At 47.1% G+C, this 14,786-nt stretch overlaps 2 protein-coding genes across 3 annotated transcripts in view; one reads left to right on the forward strand and one right to left on the reverse strand.

The window, feature by feature from the left end:
* Positions 1-4,923, reverse strand: part of P4HA1 (prolyl 4-hydroxylase subunit alpha 1) — a 44,633-nt gene extending 39,710 nt beyond the window's left edge. Inside the window, exons 1-3 of one of the 2 annotated variants that reach the window (XM_074155072.1) lie at positions 4,688-4,769; positions 4,309-4,344; positions 3,606-3,713 (exon numbers count right to left, since the gene is read on the reverse strand). The gene's annotated coding sequence lies outside the window, so the exon portion shown is untranslated. Of the gene's footprint in view, positions 1-3,605; positions 3,714-4,308; positions 4,345-4,687 lie in introns of both variants that reach the window. The other variant, XM_074155071.1, reaches the window with a different exon arrangement.
* A 2,940-nt stretch (positions 4,924-7,863) lies between these two features.
* NUDT13 (nudix hydrolase 13) lies at positions 7,864-14,277 on the forward strand. The gene is made up of 9 exons (XM_074154850.1): positions 7,864-7,914; positions 8,111-8,222; positions 9,119-9,258; positions 9,894-10,001; positions 10,402-10,508; positions 11,410-11,535; positions 11,768-11,879; positions 12,534-12,688; positions 13,241-14,277. The coding sequence occupies exons 2-9, from the start codon at positions 8,140-8,142 to the stop codon at positions 13,433-13,435; spliced, it is 1,026 nt and encodes a 341-aa protein (XP_074010951.1). The 5' UTR covers positions 7,864-7,914; positions 8,111-8,139; the 3' UTR covers positions 13,436-14,277.
* The last annotated feature ends 509 nt before the right edge of the window (positions 14,278-14,786 follow it).

Raw genomic sequence — 14,786 nt, forward strand, 5'->3', positions numbered from 1 at the left:
GGTTCTAAACCGAGCTGGCACCTCCTGCCCCGCAGCTGGTGTCACCTCTAGCGACAGCTGAGGGCAGGGGTCCTGTGCCACCGCCCACGCAGCCCATGCTGCCCCTTGTCTCCTCTGGGTGAAGGTGTCTCCAGGGTGGTGGTACCTTCATCACGAGGAGTTCCTGAAGCAGCCACCTGTCACAGAAGGACGTGAAGCTGCTTGGACATGTCTTGCCGTGACAGATCTACGCTGACTGTTCCTTATTTTGTAGGAGTTCATAAATACAGAACTTACTTGTTCATTGTAGTTAGAATCACAGAATGATTTGGGTTGGAAGGGACCTTCAAGATCATCGCGTTCCAACCCCCCTGCCCTGGGCAGGGACACCTCCCACCAGACCAGGTTGCTCAAAGCCCCATCCAGCCTGGCCTTGAACCCCTCCAGGGATGGGGCAGCCACAGCTTCTCTGGGCAAACTGGGCCAGGGTCTCACCACCCTCAGAGTGAAGAATTTCTTCCCCAGATCTCATCTAAATCTCCTTTCCTTCAGTTTGAGGCCATTACCCCTCGTCCCATCACTACATGCCCTTCTAAAAAGTCCCTCCCTATCTCTCCCGTAGCCCCCTTCAGATACGGGAAAGCTGCTATAAGATCTCCCCAGAGTCTTCTCTTCTCTCCTCTTCTCCAGCAAGTAAGTTAGAAACAGGGACATTCATAAACAATTTTTCCTCTCTTTTTAGATGCAAGCTTCAAATAAAGAATCATCTCCTTACTCACCTGTCCAGCCTGTCATCTTCCTTCTTTTGAGAGAGAACATTTTTCATGGAATCAGGGAATTGTCAGAGTTGGAAAGGACCTCTAGAGATCATCCAGTCCAACTCCCCTGCCAAAGCAGGGTTGCCCAGAGCACATCACTCAGGACGGCATCCAGGCAGGGCTTGAAGATCTCCAGAGAAGGGGACTCCACATCCTCCCTGGGCAGCCTGTTCCAGGGCTCTGCCACCCTCACCGGAAAGAAGTTCTTCCTCATACTTAAATGGAACTTCCCATGTTCCAGCTTGTGCCCGTTGCCCCTCATCCTGTCACTGGGAACCACCGAAAAGAGTCCGGCTCCATCATCCTTCAACCCACCCTTTAGGTACTTGTATATAGATAAGGTGTCCCCTCAGCCTTCTCTTCTCCAGGCTAAAGAGTCCCAGCTCTCTCAGCCTTTCCTCATCAGGGAGATGCTCCAATCCCTCCATCATCTTAGTTGCCCCACGCTGGACTCCCTCCAGTAGTTCCTTGTCTCTCTTGATCTGGGGAGCCACCCCTAGCTGGAAAGCTTTCACAGCAACAAATACAGAGCGTTGGTAAAGACACAGGAGGGGTCAAAATCCCTTTCTAACACATGCTCTTTAGGGTTACTTTCATCTTGCTTTGTCTCATGAAACCCCACCTGGAGTCCTGCATCCAGCTCTGAGGCCCCCAACATAAGGACATGGATCTGCTGGAGTGGGTCCAAAGGAGGCCACAAAGATGATTGGGGGCTGGAACACCTCTGCTGTGAGGACAGGCCAAGAGTTGGGGGGGTTCAGCCTGGAGAAGAGAAGGCTCCAGGGAGACCTTAGAGCCCCTTCCAGTCCCTAAAGGGGCTCCAGGAGAGATGGGGAAGGGACTCTATTGGGGAGTGTAGTGATAGGACGAGGAGTAAGGGTTTTAAACTCGAAAAGGAGAGATTGAGATGAGATCTCAGGAAGAAATTCTTTGCTGTGAGGGTGGTGAGACCCTGGCCCGGGTTGCCCAGAGAAGCTGTGGATGCCCCATCCCTGGAGGGGTTCAAGACCAGGCTGGATGGAGCTTTGAACAACCTGGTCTGGTGGGAGGTGTCCCTGCCCAGGGCAGGGGGGTTGGAACTAGGTGGTCTTTAAGATCCCTTCCAACTCGAACCATTCTATGATTCTATGATTAAAAGCACCTCACTCATAAGAGCTAACTGGAGATTGCAGCATGATCCATAACTGCGATTACTCCCTGTCCCTAAGCTGCTATCTCAGCTTCCATTCCCTCAGCAATGTCTTTTAAAGAGCAACCATCACAACGTCAGGTGTTGTGCCCCGCTTTGGGGAAGACGACGAGATACGACATCTCTCATACGAGAAGCAAACAACAACTTTAAGTGGATTCAGCCATTTCGCATCCAGATGTTGACACAGACGTGTCCACATAGCCAGCTACATCGCCAGTACTGCGAGTGCTGCTGCGCCAGAGCAGGAAGAAGGCCAGCTTTTAGTGGAACCATCAGTCAAAAAAAATAAGCCTTCCTCTCCTCTCCTTTTGGTTGTCTTCCAACAGAAATACAACTCTTAGAACGATCAGGAAACACGGGAGCGATAGCCAAGCTTCTAGCTGAGGCATCCAGTTAAAGCCCCGTTATCCAAAGAGTCCGTAGTCTCTAGCCAGAGATTTAACAGCAGCTTCTAGAGATTTGGCAAAACCTCACACACAGCAGGGGCATTCAGATCCTTTCTAGCGAGATCCACTCCTTTCTCCTCATCTTTTGCACTATTCAGATATTTTTAGAAAGTAGGGCCGACAGCAGCGAACACCACCACCAAGAACTTTATTAGTGTGTTCAGTAGCAGGCTCGCTTGTATTGGTCAGCATGGGGCTGAAGGTGAAGAAATTTCCGTTAAAAGGAGATTTGGCAGGATTTTGGCATCTACTAAGCAGTCGGGAGTTGTTTCCAATAGTCACCTCGCTCCATGAATCTTGTTTCTGCCCCTTGTCAGTGCTTTCTGCCAGTTAGGTAGAGAACATTTACTCATTTTCTCCTGCCTTCCTAAACTCCAGCATAGTCACTGACGTTCCAGTTTCATTAAGAGATTGTTTTTTAAATTGCTCTACACTGGACTTGTGCATTATCACCTGCTGTCGATGCTGGCGGGGCCGGGCAGCTTCAGGCAGGCCTTAGCAGAACAATTCGTTATGTCGGCACCTTGTTAAGAGGCACTATCTCTAAGAACAAGTGCAACAGGAATGCTTCTGGAGAGAGCACCGCAGCAGAACAAGTGGCTTTCGGGAGGCTTTCAGACTTGCTGTAGGATCTGCCAGCTTTAGGATCTGTTTTCTAGCAGAAACACCGACTCCTTTGTAGCCTAACAAGATGCTTCCTTTTCTGAGCAACCCTGTAGAAGCTCTCCACAGGCCCTAAGCTGAAGGACACTAAAAAAAAGGTCCATCTCAAGCAAGAACAAAGCACAAGAGGCCTCATAACGACACGGCTGGAGTGGCTCACACCAACGCTTTCTTTTAGCCCATGCTGCCTAGAATAACGTCACAGCCCCCAAACACATTTAACTTAGGGATGTTCCAAGCCTGATGTGGTCCATCTAGTCAGTAACCCTCAACAGAGGTCTCCATTAAGTATTTTTCCTCTCTTGAGCTAAAACTGTCCTGCACCCTCAACATCCTTTACCCAGCAGTTGCACCATCCCTTAGCCAGGCCATGGAAAAACACCTCCACTTGTTCACTGGGAACGTGGCTACAGCTAATTAAGAGTTGATTAACCAGGCTCCTGCATGGGGTGAGACAGCAAATGGATGGTATCTACCTCTTACACAGAGTAAAGCGTCAGAGCCTACCTAGTTCCTTGCTGGGGCCATACTCCAAGTCTTTGACCATGCTTGTTGTCCTCTTGGACTTTTTCCAGTTCTTCAGCATCCTTTTGGAGACAACGGGCCGTGACCTGCCTGCAGCGTTTTAAGACACAGGTGAGTCATCTTAATACCATACCAAGGTAACTTACAGGTACCTTTTTAAAGTGTATTAACAACTTTGTGAAGAGGGGAAGCCTCATCTACTTTCATGCATGTTCATCAAGTGGCACTTCGGTGTCAAGGCTGGTCTGCTCCCAAAATGGAGTCATCACCTGCAGCCAAGAGGTTAGATCCTGTAATCATCCCTTATTTCACGCAGTGCAGCAAAGTAATGCCAGAATTTGAGGATCTTCCCTGGCCAACAGCAGCAGGGAGGGGAAAAGACAAAACACGCACAGCTGCTACCCCAAATAAGCTGAAACGAGCAAAACCTACTAAAAATGTCGTTGGGATGTTAAGGTGTCCCCTCTGTGCCTGTGCAAGCGTTAGGAGCACAGAATGTAATCAACAGTATAAAATTAAGACATTTTCTGTCTTTCAAGTTCCCCACCCCCAGTAGGAGAAACCATAGGAGTCCCTCCTATACATAATGTACACAACAAGTCTAACTTTAGGGCAAGGTCAGGTTTGGTTAGTTTGCATCTAAAATTTAATGATAGAGGGAAAGAGTACTCATTAACTTTATTACCTTTAAAGAAGTGGTTTGTCTTTCCTTGGTCTCTTCCTAAAAAAAGTAATGGTTTTTTACCAAGAAGTTTCTTGTGGCTCGACCAAAAGTTTTCAATGCAAGTTTGCTATTTTTAGGTATTTAAAGCAATTAACAGTTGTTTTGCAAGGGCCAGCTGTTCGCAATTCTAATGCCTGCGCCTGCTTAGTGGGGGCAGCTGGAAAGACACAAACCAGAGCAGCAAGAAAAGCAAGATTACTAGCATAACTATTAGCCTAGAATTACATTTTCCAGCCACTTTGGCTTGAGAAATCTTTTATCAATATGAGTATTTTACAAACCCAGATTTTTTAAAAAAAGTAAAAAAAAAAATCTTAGCAACGCAGGACCAAAGATTTACCTATTTTGCAATCTTGCCCATGTAAGGGATCACCAGTATTTGTTGCCACTGCTTTTTCCCTCCTTGCCTGCTCCTTTTGTTTGTTCGTCTTGCGTCAGGAGAGTCTCAGGGATTCACTTCCTCTGGTGGCCTGCCAAAGCTCAAATTAGCAAGCAACGGGAAGCTGTCAGAGATGCATTTATATGGCCAGGCCTCCACGTTGCTCACAGGATTGCTGCTTGCACGGAGTACGGTATCTGTGGGGAACAAAGAACAGTTTATAGATGCAACGCACACAACTCAGAGCCTGCCTCAAAAATACTTGACGAAGAAGCAACTCAGTGCTAAAGTGACAACTGGTATTTGTGCTCCTTAAACTAAATAATTACATGAATAAATGATGAGAAAGCCTCTGTTATTTTCAAACTCATCTCCCCTGCTTAGGTGCTGCAGAAGTATTTAATTGGGCGGTGTGCAATCACAAGCAGGTGTATGGACCCATAGAGGAGGCACAAGGAATCTCTCATAGACTGCATGGCTTCCCACCGGTCAGATCAGTCACAAAAGTGACTCAAATCTCATTTTCTCTGCGTATCTTTCCACAGCACAGAGGCCAGGTATACGCAATTGGGCCAATCCATGACTTTTTTTTCAGCTGGGTATAGCAACAAGAGGCTAAAGCACTGCACTGCCCTCAAAGGAGTCTTTACGCTGCATCACAGTGCTCTGGCTTTTAATCCTTGGTGTGGATAGGGGTGCACTTACCAAATCACTGATGGCTTTGGGCTGAAGAAGGTTGAGAGGCTGTCCTGGGATTTGAAGTCCAAAGTATCTCCCCCAGCTGCTTCCCTCTAAAGGCAGCTCTTTGTGCAAGATCCATTTCTGGGGGTGGTTAGGGTCAATAAATCTGTTGGTTTGATTTAATAGCAGGGTGGGTACTTCCCTTAGAGATTATGTTTCAATCCTTTATCTTATTAAGGGAAGATGTGTTTTGTCCATTAATCTAATTAGCCTAGTGGATTAATAAGATTGGGCTTGCTCTATTTCAGGAAGCACACAAATAGCAGTCAAGTATAATTAAACTTAAACTTGTAAGTAACTCTGGTAACAAGAGTGCTATTTCCCTACATGTTCTGTTTATTATTTTTACAAGCTATGCTCTCAAATTACACGATGTGAATTCTCGATCAGAATGTCTCGATTCAAAAGGCTGCCCTGAAAACATTTACTTTCATATGTTTATAAAATTCTCTTTGTGCTAAATATAGGCAGGTAGGTTCCAGCCCAGAATAATGTTTTCAGTACTTGAGAGGAATCTGTTTGTTCAGTTATAGAGGCATGAAAAATATTTGTCGTTATTCTGACATCTGTCTTGGCAAAGTGCACTTTCTGATCAGAGCTATTCACTTGCAAATTCAGCTGTGGCTTTGGGTGCTTGAACACTAAACAGCCCCGTCCTTTAGATACAGGCAGCTCTTGGCATACTTTCCTGTTTGAGGACATATGGTCCTTAACTCTAGACAATGCTCTTGCATTACTGATATAAAAAACAGAGAAGTTGGGGAGGAAAAAAAAAAAAAAAAACAAAAGAGAAAGAAACTAAGAGGAACAAACTCCTCTGCTAAGAACAGCTCAAATTACTGCAGTAGCATTGTTCTCATAATAAATTCTGCTTGGCAAAATACAGCAATATGGATTCCTGATAGAGTGAAGCGGGGGGGGGGCGGAAAAAAAAACCCAGAGTTTTACTCTCAGGCAGCCTCACTGAGTCCAGGAGTTAACCAAAACCTGGAGCAGGGATTCAGCCACCCAGCTTTGCCCAGGGCTTGCCGGCAGCGTGTGCGGAACTACATTTCCCAGCGCTCCCGATGGGGGAAGAGCGGCTCAGACCCACCGCGGCTGTTGTCGCTGGGAGCCCCGCTTCCAGCTGAGGTCAAGGTGGGACTCCCGGGGCCGATCCCTGCTGCCGGAGGCGGCGTTCCTTCTGCAGGGAGCGCAGTAAGTGGGGAAAAGGCGTGGGGAGTGACAGGCCGAGATTTCTCCCCCCCCCCCAGCTCCGGCCGGCTGCGCGGCGTGGCCGAGACCCGCAGGGGAGTTGGGGCTGGCCTCCCGACATCAAGTCTTTACTGAGTTTTCAGCCGTCCTCGCCAAAAATCTTCCTAGGAAGGAAGGGGTTAAACGCCTGCACACATTGCATTGCATTGCATTTCATCCTGCCAGGTACAAGCTCTCCCTCTCTTGTCCCCAGCCGGTCACATCCAGAGCAAAGTGCAGAGCCCTTTGTAAACCCCTGGATGCGGAGATTTTTTTTCACGCACCAGGCTCTACGAGATGTGGGGGGTGGAGAAGCGACGGCCACCTAACTGTCGAGACGGAAAAAAATTGTTTCCGACGGGGTCTCTGCGACAGTCGCCGTCCTCACACGTGTCTGAGGCCGAGTGGGGACACCAGGGCTCTCCCCACTCCCCAGGGATCATCCCGGTGAGGACCACCCTCAGCTGAGACGGTGGGAAAGAGGGATGGGGGCAGAGATGTCAGGAGCCATGAGACTGCAGAAACTGCCTTTGCGTGCAGGCAGGAGCCTCTGCTCGAGCTCGGGAGCCATCACCGACCTTTACCGAAAGGAAGGACTCAAAGCCTCTTCTTTGGCACTCCTTATCCGTCTGTAAATCCCAGCAAGCCTAACTTCCTCCTTAAAGGGCTTCAAGTTCTACGCTTGAAAAGTGAAACATTCAAACAAAACAGTCATCAAGGATTATGAATCATAGTTCATTTTTTGTTTCGGTTGAATGCTGGCGATGGTAGCATTTCTGGCTATTTTCTGACATCCTGAAGCTGAGTTCAAACTGCAGTCTCTGCCTGCCTGGGCTGAAAATGTGGTAGGATGCTTTGGCACAAAAAAAAACCAAACCAAAAAAACCCCATTCATAGCTGGAGGTGATCCAATTCAGCTGCAACTGCTGTCTCTCATCTAACTTGGGGAATTCTCTGCGGAAATATCCGTAGCTGATATTTTGCCTTTCATTCTCTTCTGGCACCGCTGCTTTTCCCACAGATCTACTGTGTGCTGCGATAGGATGTTCCATTGGATGGAGGCCATTACAACTGTGTAGGAAACAAACAAGAGAGCAGCCACCTTCCCTGCTCTTTTCCCCAGGGACACAGAAGTTCAGGGCAGGAACATTTAATCTAGTCTCACAGCAATTTCTCTGAGACCTGTGCACGCTCACAGCTGGAAACAAACCGAGGTATCTTTATAAATAGTCTTAAATTTTGCCTGAGGTGGTTTGATCAAGACCAAAGTGATCACTTTAGAAAGCCAATACCAGCACTCTGCAGACTCTGCGAGAGGGAGATTTCTGGTAGCAGTGGGTTATTGTACCTTTTAAATCAAACTTAACTTTGCAGGGCTGCTGCCTTATGCTCTGTGCTTCTCTTTTTTAGGCAGAGACAGCAAGCCGTAGGTGCTGGTTATGGCTGCGATTTATCGAGCAATGTATAGAAGAGCTTCCTCTCTCGCCTGCAGGCTACACTCCACCTATGTTAGAAAAATGAGGTAAGTTCTCTGATTTTCTTGTGTGCAGTGAGAAGACCAGAGTTTGGCACTCTTGTGTCCGCTGTCACAAGCAGCCCTACCTAAATCTAACCCGGGGGGTTAATCTTTTAACAGCTCAGCAATAATATAGTAATGCTGTGTGAGCTCTGTCAATGATAACCGCCAAAATCTCTCTACTCCCTTCACCACTGATAAGAACCGTTTCTGTCAGGCTGAAGTTCTGTTAATGAATGGCTAAACTTGTTGTCCTAGCTAAAGATTTCTTAAAATACAAGGCAGACTTGAAGTGATGCTGCTCACCTCGTTTTAAACACTGCTTCAAAGAGCCTGAGAGAAGCACATCCTGACACCCTTTTTTCCAATGATTGCTTTTGCTAATCAGGCCCCGGCCAACTAAGACTTCAGCTTGGTCTTTCCCCATGAAGTCAGTGTGACAGGCAGAACACACCCTGCAGTAACGCATGTACAGCCTGGTGGGAAGCGTATTCAACATCTGAAGGGGCTCGGTAGCCTTGCCCAACAGGACTTGCAGCCATCCAGGTCAGGGGGGATGTAAGGGAAAATCCTGCACACAGATGATCGTGTCTATAAAGCAGATCTCTTGGATTAAAAGACCGGGTTACTGATCTTCTCAGATGTCCGAGACTTGAGGCTACCTGTGTGGTAGTAAAAATGTCAATATTTTCTGCCACATGGCACCTTCGCTAGAGGCTACAGCCCACCAAGGAGTAAATTCGACTGTCGAAAACTCTAGAAGCATGTGGAATATGTAAAATCTGTACTGTCCGTTCAGCCTGCCCCCCACTGTGTGCAAAATAAACCCATCCAAATAAGCGTAACACAGGTAATCTCAACATGATCTGGAATTCATCTTCCCACTTCTTTTCTCACTGCAGATACTTAAACGAACTAAAGGAAGATGATAGACTTTGTAGACAAGCCCAGACCTCAGGAACTTTCTACCTCTTTCACAACCTCTCCCCCTTCCTGCAGAAAGTTGGGAAGAAGTATTTGGTCCCACAGGTCGGTGCAGCAGGTAAGCAGTGTCTGGAAAGAAACACCTCCTGGATCATGCAGCTGAAATGATACAGTCATTTGCAATAAGGGGCTGAAAACCTCTTAAGCTGTGCAGGACCATCCTGCGATGTGCAGCACTATTTGTTAGCAGCCATAGACAAAGACCATTTAGAGTTAAAGCCTTGGCACGTGGACACAAGCTGATGCTCTTCACACACGTGCAGTATCAGCGTATACCTGATCTGCTTTGACATAATCAGTTTTCAACATTGGGGACCGTGCCTTTTGAAGAGAAAGGGCTGGCAGGAAAAACAAGCAAGGTCTGACTGACAAAGGTGATTTGGCATAAGGCAGGAAAAGTTTTCTTTGAGAGCAAGGTATTGGCTGGTGAAGGACAGAAACAGAATGGACAGCTTCTCCCCCAGCATTGCAACATTTGCATCTTTTGCTTGACGTGTCAAAACTTCCAGCAGCTAAGAGGAAAGCCAGACTTCTGGTCTCCATCCGGATGGGTCCACTCGCCTGGTCCTCTCTCTCACATGAGTACCCTGCCTTGAGCCAAGATTGCGTGTGCCTTGAAGATCCAGAGAGCGCTGTGGTTGTACAAATTTGCTTTCATCACAGCTTTTTCTTCCCTTTTCCCCTGCTCTTTAGAGATGAAAAAGATCCTGGAGAAACTCAAAGAGACTGAACAGTGGACAGAGAAGTCGGTGCTGATCGGTTGTTCAGATGAGCATGTGCCACACTTTGCCTTGGATTTAGGTTGGGATAACTCCTCTTCCATCTGTGTCAGCATCATGGTTGTTGCACTGAGATGAAAATGCTGCCGAGGCAGTGTCCCTAGTCCTTGCTGGGTAAACATTTGGGGCCAGAGAAGGCTGGGCTGAGTCTCTGTAGGAGCTGTTGTGAGCGTGGGGGGGGTCAGAGCTGCAGAACTGCACTGCTGTTCCTGTGCCTGTGTCGGTAAAGGTGGGCTGCTGGCAGGTCACTTCACATTTGGGAATGTCACCACTGATGTGACGTCACTTCCACAGGAACTTCCAGAAATTGTATACCGGAACAATGAAGGGCGTAAAGTTGGGATAATAACTGCAATTTATGAGATCAAAGATTTTTGGTGGTGGTGGGTTTTTTTTGTTTGTTTGTTTGTGTTTTTAAACAGGAGCCTTGGAGAAATCAGTCATTGAGTCTGAACTCAAGGGATTGTTTACTGACTTGCGAAAGGCTCTCTTCGTAGTGGATGGAAGTGATTCTTCTTTGCTGGCTTCGGTACTGTACAGGATTTTTGTGCTTTAAGAAGTTGCCATTTCTAACGTCAACCCTTCTCCTTGTCTCCCGTATTGTTTTTTGATTTAATACATATTGTGGAAGTACCTACCGTACACTTTCAGTGACCCAGAGACAAACACGCAGTAAATTACAGCAGTTTTCCCAAATTTGCGATTCCAAAAGCAAGCTGCAACAGGAAGAGAAACAGACAAGTGGCTTAAAAATGACTGCTGCAATTAGCCATTTGGCATCAACCTGCTGTATGTCTGGTGTGAAACTTACCAGCAGTCACAGCAATCCCAGTTTGTCCTCAGCTTAATGACTATCAGGCACTAGTTTTCTGTAATGTTCTAGGCAAACTGAATTTCACGAACAAACTTACAGATCTTCTCTCAGAAGTGCTCTCTTTTAAAACTACTCAGTTATAAGCTGTTACTCTGCAGATGTTTGGAAGCCCTGAAAAAAGACCTGTTTGTGAAAATCAGCTGTCCTGACCCATAAGTAGAAATAGCTCATGTTTCTTTTCCTGCTCTATAACGTTTGTGGTGCTTGGGCTATTTTTCAAGAAGGTATTCAGGGTTGGAGACTCCTTAGAATAGCTCAGTTCCCATTCCCATTACTACTTCCACTGTATCCCAATAAAGAACAGCTCTTCCCCTCCTCCCTGGAAGATGCTCAGATTTGGATTCTAAAGCAAAAAGCATGAAACATCGATTGCGGGATCTGCCATTTTTCAAAGCAGTGCCCTTAGTTCCTTTACCTTCCCAAGGCTTCCAAACATAATCAGAGTTTATCCACACGACTGCATGCTGGGGAAAAGACAGCAAAGTATTATTCAAGGGAGACTGCTCCGAATCATCTCTTTGCCCCAGCTATAATATATCCCTCTTGGTGTTCACAGGCTCAGTCCCTTCTCCGGTGGCATGATTCCCACCAGTACTGTAGCAAAACCGGGCAGCCCACTCAAAAAAACGTAGCTGGCAGCAAGCGTGTCTGCCATGCCAGCGGAATAACTTACTATCCACAGGTGAGCACCGAAACAGCAAAGGTAAGCAACACAGGGTCTCTGTGGTGACAAGCCAATGCTGCTGGGTCGCGTGGAGGGGAACCTGTAAAAGGCAGCAGCCATGCTTTGCACGTAGCTGGGGGCCTTTTCTTCAGTGTTCATCCAGTGACCCTCAGCCAGGTAGGAAAAGCAACGATTTGCACGTACCTGTTTGGTCTGAACTGCTTGCTTTGGTCTCTGCTGCCTTTGGTAGATGTCTCCAGTGGTTATCACCCTGGTGTCTGATGGGAGCCGGTGCCTCCTCGCACGACAGCCCTCGTTTCCCCAGGGGATGTACACGGCTCTGTCAGGCTTCTGTGACGTGGGTAAGGCAAGCTCTGATCCAGCGTGGTGGCAGAACGATGGGACATCAAACAAACGCCTGTTCACAGAGGGGAATGGAAACATAGGCGGTAGCAGGGAAAAAATACTGGATCTAAACAGATCAGCGTTGCCATCCAGACAGAATTCAAAACAGTTGCATGTATCTGAAGAGAGTGGGAATGATGGGTGTGTATCAGTTGCTCTAGTCCCTGATGGTAAATACAAGTATAAGACTCCCCAGGCTGGAATCTCGGATACTTTTTTAGCCCATTTTGCGTGTAGCGCAGTCTGGCTTAAAAGAAAAACTACAGACCTGTTGTTACAGGAGGGGAAATGGCTTAAAAAGGGAAATAATGAAGAGAGGCAGCTTTGTTCTGTCCACCTGCACATAGACAAAGCTGTATATAGACAACTGCATATAGACAAAGCCAAAAACATCTCTGATGCCTCTGTTTAAGGGAGGTTAGTGTTGTTGATGAATTTAACTGAGCATCCTGCTGACGACTGTTTCCAGGTCAGCACAGTCAGAGCTTCTGCATGTGCATGACCGGTCAGGGCTGGAACACCTGAGAAATGATCACGCCTACATTTTCTTCGCCACAGTTTGCTGCCCTGAGGCCAGGCTGTCCTCACCTAGCTTTGGTGGTTGCTTCTAGGTGAGAACGTGGAGGAGACAATCCGGCGAGAGGTGGCAGAAGAGGTGGGCCTGGAGGTGGAGTCACTCTGGTACTCAGCTTCTCAGCATTGGCCCTTTCCCAGCAGCTGCTTAATGATAGCTTGTCACGCGTTGGTGAGAGCACAGCAGGCTGAGGTGAGCAGAGCCAGGTTCCCCCGTGGCACCGCGCTCCCCACTTTATGTAGAAAAATCGTTAGATCCTCTCTAAATGCAGTTTTCCATTGGCCTTCTCTACAAGCGAAGAACAAACTTCAAAATAATCATATCTTCTAATGCAACGTGCCAAATTTTGCACAGCCCACCGTATATATAGAAGCCCAGAGCCCAACACCCCTATATTTTTTCCTCTGAACTTTGCAGAGGAGGTACTGTTTGGTATTAATACCATATTTGCCGTAGAACATGCAGATTCTGCCATGTTAATTACTGTACTCAGCCACTGGTACTTTGCAGGCCATGATGGAATAGGGCTACCTGATTTGTGGCTTCCCTAGGGAAATCAAGACAAGAAAGCACTGGTGGATAGTAATGTCCTTTCCTGTATTGGCATCAGCACTTAATTCAGGCGTGGATAAAGCACTCTGGGCATTCTAGCATAGGATCTTTGTGGGTGCAGGAACAAGCAAGGTAGCGCCACCCACATATAAGCCTGATTTAAGGAACTGGTACTCTCCGAATTCTTTCCAGATCAGTATGAACAGCCTGGAACTCGAGGAAGCCCGTTGGTTTGGCCTGGAGGAAGTAGTGGAAGGTCTCAAGAGAGAGCCCAGATCTTCAAAGCAAGACAATGGTAGTTTTTTACCCTGGTTCCCTCCGAAACAGGCCATCGCTCACCGGCTGATTTGCGAATGGGTTAAGCGGCAGACTTCCCAGCCAGCTTAGGCATGACTTCGACAAGTCTGTGATTCTACCAGAACGACGAAAGCTCAATACACAAGCTCCTAAAGTTACTGAAGGCAAAGTCTGTGTTACAGTGAAGATAGCACCAGGCTGATGGCAGTCTCACACCGAGATACATAGACCTACAAAGCCATATCTAAACTGATCATCCTCAGACATCACCTTTGAGATCCCATGACTTGCAGTAAACGTACAATAAAATTCTTAGTTCCAAAGCATCAAACTTATTGTGAGCAGCTGGTGCTGTTGCCCAGCAAGCAACAGAGCAGTGATCCCTGGCACTGATGTCCCATTTTCCTCCATTTTATCCATCTTGGATGGATATCAAACGCACACTCTTTCCAGAAGAAAACAATGGGACAGTGGCACCTTTCACTGGTCACATTTAAATGGATCTGGAAGAACTATCAAAAAAGAAAACACAGAAGAAAAGTCACTGCCTGTATTCTCTCCGCTTCTCCTGTTTCCCTTCCCATTCCATCTTCCAGTTTCATATAAAACATCTTTTTTTTTTTTTTTTTTTTTTGCAAATGTTAACTGGGCTCCTACTTCATTCATGTATCTGAGCAACTAAAAATATCTCTTGAGGCACCATTTTCCCCACCAGGCAGTGTTACTTCCATCCCAAGGAAGAAGAGAACAGAGCTATCTGGTGGTAGAGAGTGGAAGAGCTATTTAGAAGGAAGTCAGATAACGCAAAGGTGAGAGGAACTGCTGCAAGAAAGGACTGCACATCTGACAGAGGAAAGTCCTGAAAGACACGATGTCTCTTACCCCATGCCAGAAGTCTGTGGCTCGCCTGGAGGGCTGGTCTCATTTTACAGGTGAAATGGTCTTACTTCTCTGGAGGGGGAGTTCCAAAGAGACAGTCTGGGCAAGGAACGCTTAGTCAAAGAGACACATGGAAGGATGTTAGATCTGCCGCTGCTTTAGGCTGGCAGTCCTTTCTGCCTACTTGGTCAGAGTTCAAATGCCAAGACTGCAAAGCCATCAGTACAGATTCTTGAAGGGGGAACAGGAATGTATCATTGACCACCACCATTAGTATTTGCTGTGGGTGAAAGACCTTTAGAGCAGTGGTAAAAATCCGGAGTCATGACACCTGAGCAATAAGTAAAAAAAGGTGGCTTTCTCACACCACTGAGACATGCTCAGAGTTAATTTTACTTTAGGAGGTTGGGAGGGGATTCCTTCAGGCCATGTGTGGCATGTGCAAGCACCTTTCCCACCTTCACTAACTCTCAGTCAATAACACACACGTGTCAGGGCACGTCTTTCATGTTTGTGAACTCGATCTGTCAGTCCTCTTGGTAAGAATGTACAGCCAAGGGCA

The sequence above is a fragment of the Numenius arquata genome, chromosome 10 (genome assembly GCF_964106895.1).
Source record: "Numenius arquata chromosome 10, bNumArq3.hap1.1, whole genome shotgun sequence".
Taxonomy (NCBI): domain Eukaryota; kingdom Metazoa; phylum Chordata; class Aves; order Charadriiformes; family Scolopacidae; genus Numenius; species Numenius arquata.